This window comes from Melospiza georgiana, chromosome 31, assembly GCF_028018845.1.
Source record: "Melospiza georgiana isolate bMelGeo1 chromosome 31, bMelGeo1.pri, whole genome shotgun sequence".
NCBI lineage: Eukaryota > Metazoa > Chordata > Aves > Passeriformes > Passerellidae > Melospiza > Melospiza georgiana.
In genome coordinates, this window is record NC_080460.1 from 3,742,658 (window position 1) to 3,755,487 (window position 12,830).

A 12,830-nucleotide genomic window follows, 5' to 3' on the forward strand; every position below is an offset into this window, starting at 1 on the left:
GCCCACCTCCGCCGTGCCGTGACGGAAAGCGGGGGGATGCCCGCTCCGGACCCCGGCACTTCGTCACGGCGAGGGATGACAGCTGCCACCGGGCCCGGGTGACGTCACGGTGACGTCACGGCGGGGAGCCTCATCGCCCTTGTTCGCATCACCCCGCCGCACCTCTGAGCTCAGCACATTGCGCGATGGTTTTAATGGAAATAATGATTAATAAAGGCGAAAAAAAGCACGCGGGGGAATGACGATATGGGGGGGAGAGGGGGGTGCACCTTAAGGTTTATCGCCCTCCCAGCCCTAAACACCACCACCCCCCCTTCAACCCCCCCACCACGAAGCGATGCTGGAGGAAAAGGAAAGGGATAAAAGCAGGAAAACAGCCCCAAAACGGGGCCGGGGGCGCGGGGCCCTCCCCAGGCCCCGCCGCTTTGTCCTCTCGGCCCCGCGGGGCCGCCAACACCGCGGGGGGGGGGGTCTTTAACCTCCCCCGCACCGCCCCGCAAGGCCAAGGAGGGATAGGGGTTTTTTGGGGAGGGTTTGGAGGGGTGCAAAGGGAAGGTTCTGGAGGGGAGAAGGGGTGCGCTTACCTCGCCGCTGCCCCGCAGCCCCCGCCGGCCCCGCACGGCGCCGGCCCTCAGGAGGAAGCCATCTTGTCTCCCTCTCCTCCGCGCTCCCTCACCGCCGCCCCGCTGCAGCCGCGGGGGGGAATGAGCGCCGCATCCCTGCTCCCCCCCTGTCCTCCTTCTCCTCCTCTTCTTCTTCCCTCCTTCCTCCTCCTCCTCCTCCTTCCTCCTCCTTCTTCCTCCTCCTCCTCCTCCTTTCCCCCCCACGCACAGCCCCCCCCCCCCTTTCCCCCACGCAGTGGCACCGCCCGCCCGCTCCCTGCGCTGCGCAGGAGCGGGCCATGAGGGGGACGCGGGGGGGGACTCGGGGGGATGTGGGGACACGGAAGGGGGACACGGACGAGGGACACGAGGGAGATGTGGGGACATAAGGGAGGACCCGGTGGGGGACACGAGGGGGACATGAAAGGGGACATGGAGGACATGAGAGGGGATACGGAGGGGGACATGAAGAGGACACGGGTGAGTGTGGGGACATGAGGGGGACACAGAGGGAGGCACGGGGGGAGACATGAGGGGGACACGGGGGGATGTGGGGACACAAGACGGACACGGTGGGGGACATGAAGGGGGGACACGAAGGGGGACATAAGGGGGATGTGGGGACACGAGGGGGACATGGGAGGGTGTAGGTGGCACACAAGGACAGGGACACAGACCTGCCACCCCACAGCCCCAAAATGGGGTCACAGGTCCCCCAAGCCCTGCCCTTTATGTCACTGTCCCCCAGGAAACTGAGGCAGGGGCTGGGAGCAGCCAAAAAGCCCAAAAGCAGCCGGGAAGCCCCCAAAAAGCTCTGTACACACACACCCCCCAATATTCTCCTGCCATTAAACCCCTGAGAACCTCGTTAATTGTTGTCCATTAATTTGGGTACGCTAATTGGGGAACATCGGTCATTTGGCTTGGATAAACCCCAAGTCCAGGCTGGGATAAACCCGAGTCCGGGGCTGGGATAAACCCGAATCTGAGGCTTGATAAAGCCAGGTCCAGGCTTGGATAAAGCCGAGTTCCAGGCTTGGATAAACCCGACTTGCAGGCCTGGATAAAGTTGAGTTCTAGGCTTGGATAAACCCTAGTCAAGAGTTGGATAAACCCAAATCTAGGTCTGGACAAACCTGAGTCCAAGCTTGGATAAATCCAAGTCCAGGGCTGGATAAAGTCAAGTCCAAGCTTGGATAACTCTGAGTCCGGAGCTGGATAAATCTGAATCTAGGATTGAATAAATCCAAATCCAGGCTTGGACAAACCCGAGTCCAGGGCTGGTGCCCTCATCCTTGCTGGGAATGGGGTTTTCCATGGGTTTATTTAGGATTTATCCCCCAAATCTGAAGGAGACGGGTCGGAGCATCCTTCCCTGAGCTGGGGGTAGCCCGCGCTAATGAGCGGCTCCCCAAGACATTGATTAATTATGCAAATGAGTGGGAAAAACACCCAGAGCCGCCCGGGAATGGCAGCAGAGGGTCTGAGAGCCCAGCCTTGACCTCTGTCATCCTCCTCCTCCTCTTCCTCCTGTCGGGACGGGGAAAATGGGGGGAAAAATCAGGAAATCAGCCCCGGGGGGATGGCAGGAGCTGCAGGCGGGCCTGGCCGAGCAGGAGGAACTGGAGGAACTGGAGGAACTGGTGCAGGGAGAGACTCGTGGGAATCACGGCACACCCAGCCCCGGGCCGCTAAAATCCCCAAAATTCCTCTTTCCCCCCAAATCCTGCCTGGAAAAGCAGCGTGGACAAACCCTCCCCGACGCTTTTCCGCATTTTGCCAAGGGCAAAGTCCCTCCCGTGCGTCGCCGAGCCACCTGTGCCAAGGTCCGTGCCACCCATGCCACCCTCATGAGGGAAAAAAACACCCTGGATCCACCTCGGAGGAAAACACACTAAAAAAGCGCAAAGCAACACCGAATTTTGGGGTTTTGGGGTTTTTTAGGGGGAAAAGCACCAAAACCAACGCCAAGCAGATGTTTGTCCCTCCCACGCTGGGGACCCCCCAAGCTGGAGCATTCCCCCCCTTTTTTTTGCGTGGGCACAAAATGTGAAATCCCCGCTCCAAGCAGCCCGGCCGGTCGGACCAGGAGCGCGTTGGATTTTTTTTTGGGTGAAGAAAACGCCGCTATTTGTTGGGCTCCGAGGTGCCCCCGCCCTGGCACGGCTCTGCCTCCCCTTTCCTTGGCACCCCCTCTTTTTTGGGGGGCACCCGGGTGGGTTCTGTGCAGCGTTTTGGGAGAAATCCCAAGGAATTGGGTTTAAAGTTGGGTTTGGTTCCGCCCGTCCCGCGGCGCAGCTTTGGGGACGCCCCAGGGACGAGATTAAATTCTTTTTTATTTTTTTTTTTTTTTTGGGGGGGGTGGCGGTTTAAAGCATCCAAGTGGCAGCAGAAAGTCCCATTTCCCACGGAAATACCCTTGAAAATAAAAACCAAACCCAAAAACCACCACCAGCCAAGGAGGGGCTTTCCCTGCCCACCGCCTCCGAGCGACGGCGACGCTACAAAGGGGTCACAAATCACCCCAAAAAGTGGGGCTGAGAGGGGGGCATAGGGTTTGGGGTCACAAATCACGGGTTTGGGGTCACAAATCACCCCAAAAAGTGGGGCTGAGAGGGAGAGACGGGGTTTGGAGTCACAAATCACCGGTTTGGGGTCACAAATCACCCCAAAAAGTGGGGCCGAGAGGGGGGCATAGGGTTTGGGGTCACAAATCACCCCAAAAAGTGGGGCTGAGAGGGGGGGATAGGGTTTGGGGTCACAAATCACCCCAAAAAGTGGGGCTGAGAGGGGGGCATAGGGTTTGGGGTCACAAATCACCGGTTTGGGGTCACAAATCATCCCAAAAAGTGGGGCTGAGAGGGGGACATAGGGTTTGGGGTCACAAATCACCCCAAAAAGTGGGGCTGAGAGGGAGAGACGGGGTTTGGAGTCACAAATCACTGGTTTGGGGTCACAAATCATCCCAAAAAGTGGGGCTGAGAGGGGGACATAGGGTTTGGGGTCACAAATCACCGGTTTGGGGTCACAAATCACCCCAAAAAGTGGGGCTGAGAGGGAGAGACCCGGTTTGGGGTCACAAATCACCCAAAAAAGTGGGGACGAGAGGGGGGGGACAGGGTTTGGGGTCACAAATCACCCCAAAAAGTGGGGACGAGAGGGGGGGGACAGGGTTTGGGGTCACAAATCACCCCAAAAAGTGGGGACGAGAGGGGGGGACAGGGTTTGGGGTCACAAATCACCCCAAAAAGTGGGGACAAGAGGGCGGACGGGGTTTGGGGGAGCCGGGGCTCGCTCACCTCCCTTCGCAGCCTCTCCATCTCCATCCCGAGGGGGGGGCAGCGTCAGATTTCGGGGCTCCCCCCGGCCGGGGGGGCGGCCGGGCGGGGCTGGCGGAGCCCCCGGGGCGGCGGCAGCGACATGGCGGGGTCAGCGCGTCCCCCGGGCCGGGGGCACCGCGGCTGCTGCGGGACAGAGCCGCGAGTCACCCCCAGGTTTAATTTCCACACACGGGGGGGGGGCGGCCCCGCTGTGTCCCCACCCCTCCTCACCACCCCCACCCCCCCAAAACCGGGGTGCCGCTTTAATCCCACCCCTTCTTTCTTCCAACCGCGTTTTCCTTTCCTCTCTTTTTTTCTTTTTTTTTTTTTTTTTTAATATTTTTTTTTCCCCTTTTTTCCTCCCCCCCCCGCCACAACCCCGCGCAACTTCCCAACTTCTTCAGCCGCGCACCGGCAACTTTCCGCCTCCCCCAAAATCCCCGAATTTCCACGGGGAAAATCCACTCACCGGCCGGGATAAAGCAGGGGCTTCGCCGCGCCGCTGTCGCAGCGGGGTCGGGCCGGGGCTGGGCGCGCTGCCCGCGGCCGGGGGGGCTCGCCGGGACCCCGGGGGGCTCCGGGATGTCGCGGGCACCCCGAGGGGAGCCCGGAGCCGCCGCACGCTGCTGTTGCTGCCGCCGCCGCCGCCGCCGCTGCTGCTGCTGCTTCCTTTGTTCTGCAGCGCCCGCTCGGGGGGACCCGCCGGGAGCACGGGGGGCTCCGGGCCGGGGGCTCGGGGTAACGGGGAGGAGGAGAACAACGGGGGGAAACCCGGGGGGAACGGGGAGGAACACCGGGGGGAACGGGGGAGCGGGATGGGGAGGGGAACGGGGGGAACGGGGAGGGGGAAAACAACGGGGGGAACCTCCGGGGAACGGGAAGGGGAGGAACTGGGGGGAACGGGGCAAACGGGGGAACGGAGAGGTTGAGAAACCCCGTGAGGAACTGGGGAAATCCAGGGGGGGAATGGGGAAATGAAATGGGGAGGGGGAGAAACATCGGCGGGAACGGGGAGGTCAACGGGGGAAATCTCGGGGGTAACGGGAGGGGGAGAACCCCGGGGGGAACGGGGGAACGGGGAAACGGGAAAGGGAAGAACACCGGGGGGAACCCCGGGGGGAACGGGGCTGATGGGGAGGGGGCGAACCCCGAGGGGTTTGGGGGTAATGGGGGGAACGGAGAGGGGGAGAACCCCGGGGGTAACGGGGAGAAAGGGGGCAGGAGTTTTGTGGGGTTTCTTGTGATAGGGTGGCTGAGCACAGGGGAGCACCGGGCTGTTTTTGTAGGGTTGTTGTGGGATGGGGAGGGTTGTGCGACCCTGTGGGGTTTGTGGGGCCATCAGCTGTGAGTCCTCTGGTGGTGTCAGTGTTGTTTTTGTAGGGTCGGGAGCGGGGTCTGCTCTGTATTATTGCAGGGTCGCCGGGGGAAATCCCAAAGGGTGGCAGCCCGGCTCCCCACCCCGGCCAGATCCTGTTCCACAGCCCCAAAAATGCCCCCTAACCTGCCCCAGATCCCCCCATATCCCACCCCACAGCCCCAAATCCCCCCTACCCCAGATCCCCCATTCCCTGCTCCATATCCCCCCAAATCCCACATCACCACCCCAATCCCACCCCCCCCCCCCCCGTGTTTTTATAGGGTGTCACACCAGGCTGAGCACCCATTCCCCTCCTAGGACCCAAATCCCCTCGGTTTTCCCCCAAACCCACTGGCATCCCCCCATCACAACACCCCAAAACTGGGGGAACAACGTCCCCACGTGTCCCCACATGTCCCCTTATTGTCCCCCCATGTCCCCTTAGGGCCACCCCGACCCTCCCCACCCCCAGACACAGAACAGCTCCTCAGCGATTTGATGTTAATTTAAGGGAAACAATTAAATACAAAATAACAAACTACGGGGGTTGGGTTAAACACCGGGATTTTCCACGGGAATTCCAGCAGGAAATTCACCCCAAACACGGGCAGGGGGTCACAGCAAGGACTGGGGAATCCTGACCCCAAAACCCCACAGGGCCCTGAGGATCCTGCCCTGGACAGGACACAGGGGACCAGGACGTGTCCCTTGTCCTCAAGATTGTGTCCTTTGTCTTTGGGATCGTGTCCCCCGTCCTTGGGACCATGTCCCTTGTTCTTAGGACCATGTCCCTTGTCCTCAGGATCGTGTCCCCTGTTCCCAGGATTGTGTCCCTTGTCCTTTGGATCATGTCCCTGGTCCTCAGGATCGTGTCCCTTGTCCTTTGGATCATGTCCCTGGTCCTCAGGATCGTGTCCCCTCTCCTTGGGACTGTGTCCTTTGTCCTCAGGACCGTGTCCCCTGTCCCTGGGACTGTCCCCTGTCCTCAGGACCACGTCCCCTTGTCCTTGGGACCGTGTCCTTTGTCCTCAGGACCGTGTCCCCTCTCCTCGGGACTGTCCCCTCTCCTCGGGGTCCTCAGGCAGACGCCGCCCCTTGCCCGGAGCTCAGGGGTTCAGGATGGGATGGCACAGAGTGGGCACCCAGGGATGTCACAAAGGCCTCCACCTGCAAGGACAGCCTGGCTGAAGGGGCGGCACTGGGGTGGCACCAGGATGGCACTGGGATGGTGTAGGAATGGACTGGGATGGCACTGGGATGGAACTGGGATGGCACTGGCACGGTACAGGAATAGGCAGGGATGGCACCAGGATGGCACCGGGGTGGAACTGGGAGGGACTGGGATGGTGTAGGAATGGACTGGGGTGGCACCAGGATGGCACCGGGGTGGAACTGGGATGGTGTAGGAATGGACTGGGATGGAATTGGGATGGCACTGGCACGGTACAGGAATAGGCAGGGATGGCACCAGGATGGCACCAGGATGGCACTGGGATGGTGTAGGAATGGACTGGGGCGGCACCAGGACCGTGCAAGGGTGGCACCAGCATGTCCCTGGCACAGCTGAGGTTTAACCCCTCGGAGCCACCCCACCCTGGCTCTGGTGGCACCGGGGCAGTGCCACCCAGCCCAGCGGTGCCACCCCAGCCGTGGCACCCACCTGTGCCATGAGCTGGCCCTGCCTGGCCACGTCGTGCTCGAAGTCCTGCTCCACGTCCAGCACCAGGACGGGCGCGCTCCGCGCTGCCTCACAGTGAATCCTGCAGAGGGAGGGACAGCCAGGGCTGAACCCCAAAAAACCCCAAAAACCTCAAAAACAACCCCAAAAACCCCCAAAACCCGGGGCACCCCAAAGCTGGGCACGCATCGGGACTCACTCAGCGGTCCTGGCCACCAGCCAGAGCTCGTGCTGGCCATAGAGCTGCTGCAGGTAACCCAGCTGGATCCTGTCTTCCTGGAGGGGTTAACCCCCCAAGAAATCCACAAAAACCCCCCAAATTCGGGGTTTGGGGTCACCCCAAAGTCTGGCACACTTTGGGACTCACTCAGTGGCCCTGGCCACCAGCCAGAGCTCGTGCTGGCCGTGCAGCTGCTCCAGGTAGCCCAGCTGGATCCCGCCCTCCTCGCTCCTCGCCCGCCGCCGCAGCCGCTCCAGGCACGTCTGGGGGGGGAAATATCTTATAGTAAATATATTTATCAAATTATTATTTATCCTAAACCCACCCTGAACCCACCCTGAACCCCATCCTGAGCCCACCCTGAACCTACCCGAACCCTTACCCTAAACTCACCCTAAAACCCATCCTTAACCCACCCTAATCCCACCCTAAAACCCATCCTAAACTCACCGTAAAACCCATCCTAAACTCACCCTAATCCCACCCTACAACCCATCCTTAACCCACCCTAAAACCCATCCTAAACTCACCGTAAAACCCACCTTAAAGCCCCCCTTAACTCACCCTAAACGTACCCCAATCCCCACCCTAAAACCCATCCTAAACCCGCACAAACCCACCCCAAAAACCAACCTTAACCCCATAAATCCACCCTAAAAACCAACCTTAACCCCATAAATCCACCCCAAAAACCAACCTTAACCCCATAAATCCACCCTAAAAACCAACCTTAACCCCATAAATCCACCCTAAAAACCAACCTTAACCCCATAAATCCACCCTAAAAACCAACCTTAACCCCATCCTAAACCCATCCTAAAACCCACCCTAAAGCCACAGGACAAACCTGGCCCTGTTCCCCCAGGTGTGGAATTCCAGGTGTGGAACTCCAGGTGCCCGGTGCCCACCTGGGGGCTGTGTGGTACCTGGTGCCCACCTGGGGGCTGTGCAATGCCCACCCTGGGACAGCCCCATGCCCAGTGCCCACCTGGGGGCTGGCACGCAGGTACAGGAAGCCGTGGGGCGCAGCGTGCGGTGCCAGGTGCCGCAGCAGCAGCTCGTGCCAGTCCTGGTAGATCGCCCACTCCAGGGGCTGCAGGTGCCCGTTCTCCAGCAGGGTCTTGGCAAACACGTACCTGGGCACGGATGGGCACAGGGCAGCTCCAGGACCTCCCGTGCCCACCGGGTTTTTTGGCACAGATTTGGGGTTTTTGGGGTTTTTTTTTTGTAGTCAGGAGGAGATGCAGGTGCTCCTCCTTGGTGTATATAAAATATGTATACAAACACATAAAATATATAGAAAATAGAAATAAAATATATTAAAAAAATTCTATATGTATTATATAGAAAAATATAGACAATATAGAAAAATATAAAAAACAGATAACATTTAGATAAAGTATAGGTAAAGTATAGATAAAATACAGATAAAATATAGGTAAAAACAAGGAGCTGCAGGTGCTCCTCCTTGGTGTATATAAAATATGTATACAAACACATAAAATATATAGAAAATAGAAATAAAATATATAAAAAATATTCTATATGTATTATATAGAAAAAATATAGACAATATAGAAAACTATAAAAAATAGATAAAATTTAGATAAAGTATAGGTAAAGTATGGATAAAATACAGATAAAATATAGGTAAAAACAAGGAGCTGCAGGTGCTCCTCCTTGGTGTATATAAAATATATATATATATAAATACATTCAATATATAGAAAATAGAAATAAAATACATAAAAATATTCTATATATATTATATAGAAAAATAGAGACAACAGAGAAAAATAGAAAAAAATAGATAAAATTTAGAAAAAAAATAGATAAAGTATAGGTAAAGTATAGGTTAAAACGAGGAGCTGCAGGTGCTCCTCCTTGGTGCATATAAAATATATATAAAATATAAACAATATATAAAAATAAAATAAAAACGTATAAGGTATATTAAATATACTATTTCTATAAAATATATATAATAGATAAAAATAGATAATATATATATAGAATAGGAAATCAATATAAAAATATAGAATGTATATTAAAATATATAATATATATAACATACAGAAAATACATATAAAATATATATTATATATATTTTAAAATATAGAAATATAAAACTTATACAATAAAATATATAAAAAATACATGTTTGATCTACAAGATGTCTTGAAGACAAAAGTTAAAACCAAGGTTAAATTAAGGTAAAAAACCCAAGGTTAAATCAAGGTAAATACCCCAATGCGGGGCCCATGCAGTGCCCACCAAGCCTGGCATCACCCAAAGACGTTCATGGGGCACCCTGAAATGACCCAAAAATGCCTTTCCTGCCAATAAACCCCTCTGGGCACCTCTGGGGACAGACCCTGCCCACCCTGGGCACCCCCAGCCCAAGCCCACCCCGTGCCCCCCTTTTTGGGGTACCCGTGCCCCCTTTTTGGGTTACCTGCTCCCCTTTTTGGGGGTGCCCATTCCCCCTTTTTTGGGATACCCATTCACCCTTTTGGGTGTGCCCGTGCCCCCATTTTGGGGTACCTGTGCCCCCATTTTGGGGTACCCGTGCCCCCCTTTTTTGGGATACCCATTCACCCTTTTGGGTGTGCCTGTGCCCCCATTTTGGGGTACCCGTGCCCCCATTTTTGGGTACCTGTCACTGAACAGGGAGCGCTCAAAGACCCTCACGCTGGGGGTGGTCCCGGGGGTCCCCCCGCCGCCCTCGGGGGGCTCCAGCACGGCCCGGAGGCGGCTCAGGCACGAGAGGCTCTGGAAGGTGAAGGACCAGCGGGCGGGCGCCTGGTACATCAGCTGCAGCAGGTTGGCACTGCCCCCCGGATCCTGCGGGGCAGCTCATATTTATATTTTATATATTTATAAATATAAAATATTTATATTTTATCCATAGTTTAGTTTATGTATATATATAATATCCATATTTTATATATATATATATATAAATATATATATAAAAATATATAATATCCATCTTTTATGTATATATATAATATATGTAGAAATATTTTAATATACTTAATATTTTCAAAATACTTATATTTATAAGCATAATATTTTTATAAATATAAATATGATATACATTTTCTAAATATACATTTATATATAAATTTCAATATTATATACATTTTATAGATATACATATTATATGAATTTTATATATATTATATAGTATATATTTATATTTATATTTATATTTATATTTATATTTATACATATATAATATATAATTTATATATTTATAAATATATAAAATTATATCCTTACAAATATATAAATTATATATATATAAGTATCGTACACATTCTATAAATACACATCAATATAAATATAGATATAAATACAATTATAAATATATATTTTCTAGATATACACATATACATTTCAGAAATACAAACATGATATAATATATAAAATATATTTATAATTATAATATATTTATATTTGCATAAATATAAATATAAATATATAAATATAAAACAGGACGCAGGAAAACAGGAGAGGGGCTCAGTGGCAGGGAAGGGACGTGGGAAGCACAAACCCAGGAGATGCTGCACCCCCTCCCCAAAACCCACCCTAAACCCATTGGGGTCAGGGGTGGCAGCAGGTTGGCACAGCCCTGGGACACCTGCGGGCACATTTGGGGCCGTGCCCCGTTACCTGGGCAGTGCCAGCGGCCCCTGGCACCCGGCGCCACTGCGCCACCGGCTCTGTCACCAGGTGCCACCGCGGGAAGGCGGCGGCCAGCAGGCGCAGGAAGGTGGATTTGCCCACGGCTGTGGCAGGGAGAGGAGGGACAGCAGGGTCAGCCTGGGGATTTGGGGTGAGCCTGGGGGTCCCCCTGCCCCAAATCCCGGCGTGAGCCCGGGCCCCCCATTCCCACTCCCGGGATGAGCCCGGGTCCCCGATTCCCACTCCCGGGATGAGCCCGGGTCCCCCATTCCCACTCCTGGGATGAGCCTGAGTGTCCCCCGCAGGACACGGGATGAGTTTGGGGTTCCCCCCACCCCAAATCTCGGAAATACTGGGGTGAATCTGGCGTTTCCCCACTGCGGCTTCTGGGCAAATCTGGGGGTGCCCCTTCCCGGCTCTTGGGAGTTTGGGGTGACCCTGGGTGACTCCAACCCCAGCCCGAGAATTTGGGGTGACGCTGGGTGTCCCGAACCCGACCCCGAGAATTCGGGGTGACCCCGGGTGACTCCAACCCGACCCCGGGAATTTGGGGTGACCCTGGGTGACTCCAACCCTACCCCGAGAATTTGGGGTGACCCCGGGTGACTCCAACCCGACCCCAGGAATTTGGGGTGACCCTTTGTGTCCCTAACCCGGGGCACCCTTTGTGTCCCGCTCCCAGCTCCCAGCAGCTCGGGGTTTTTTGGGCGCGCCCCCAGCAGCGATAATTAAGCCAGTTACGGCCGTTAATTAACGCCGTTAATTACCGCCATTAGCCCCCCCCGTGCCCCCGGTACCGATGTTCCCCTCCAGGGCCAGCCGCAGCCCGGCCCCGCACCGCCCCATGCCGCCGCCGCCGCCGCCGCCGCTTCCGCCTTCCCGCGTCATATGCTAATGAGATGGTAATCAGCAGCGCGCGCCGCCGCCCCGTGACGTCAGCGCGCGGGAAGTGGGCGGGGCGGAGGAGGCGGAAACAGCGAGGGGAGGGGGGGGCGGGACGGGGGCGGTATGGTAATTTATGCAAATGAGACGCCTGCCCGCAGCGCGTCAGGGCGATGCTGGGGGGGGGGCAGGGGAGAGAGGGTGGGGCACGAAATGGGGGCTCGGGGGCACCAACAGAGGGTCGAGGGCACCGAAATGGGGTCGGGGTCACCAGAACAATATTGGGGCCACCAAAACCATGTTGAGGTCCCCAAAACCACATTGGGGTCACCAGCATGGGAGTTGGGGTACCCAGAATGGGGCAAAGGACATCAGCAGGGAGTTGGGGTCACCAAATCAACATGGGGTCACCAATACAAAACGGGGGTCTCCAACAGGGGGTTGGGGTCACCAAAAACAACACTGGGGTCTCCAAAATGGGGTTGGGGTCACCAAAACCACATTGGGGTCACCAATACAAAACTGGGGTCTCCAACAGGGGGTTGGGGTCACCAAAAACAACATTGGGGTTTCCAAAATGGGGTTGGGGTCACCAAAAACCACATTGGGGTCACCAATACAAAATTGGGGTCACCAACATGGGGTTGGGGTCCCCAGCATAGGGCTAAGGACATCAACATGGGGTTAGGGTCACCAAAAACCACACTGGGGCCACCAAAACAACATTGGGGTCACCAATACAAAATTGGGGTCTCCAAAATGGGGTTGGGGTCCCAGCATGGGGCTAAGGACATCAACAGGGAGTTGGGGTCACCAAAACCACATTGGGGTCTCCAAAATGGGGTTGGGGTCACCGAAATGGGGTCGAGGGCATATCTATGGGGTTGGGGGCACTGACATGGGGTTGAGGGCATATCTATGGGGTTGGGGGCACCGATATGGGGTCGAGGGCATATCTATGGGGTTGGGGTCACCAATATGGGGTCAAGAGCATCCTTGCAGGGTTGGGGGCATTCCCATAGGGTTGGGGGCATCACCTCAGGGTTGGGGTCACCAACATGGGGTTGAGGGCATCATGGCA

At 55.2% G+C, this 12,830-nt stretch overlaps 1 protein-coding gene across 1 annotated transcript; it reads right to left on the minus strand.

The window, feature by feature from the left end:
* Positions 1-6,217: 6,217 nt before the first annotated feature.
* Positions 6,218-11,755, minus strand: DGUOK (deoxyguanosine kinase). The gene is made up of 7 exons (XM_058042476.1): positions 11,665-11,755; positions 10,856-10,971; positions 9,834-10,021; positions 8,166-8,313; positions 7,325-7,440; positions 6,940-7,039; positions 6,218-6,446 (listed from the first exon to the last, which is right to left on the minus strand). The coding sequence occupies exons 1-7, from the start codon at positions 11,753-11,755 to the stop codon at positions 6,357-6,359; spliced, it is 849 nt and encodes a 282-aa protein (XP_057898459.1). The 3' UTR covers positions 6,218-6,356.
* Between the last annotated feature and the right edge of the window lie 1,075 nt (positions 11,756-12,830).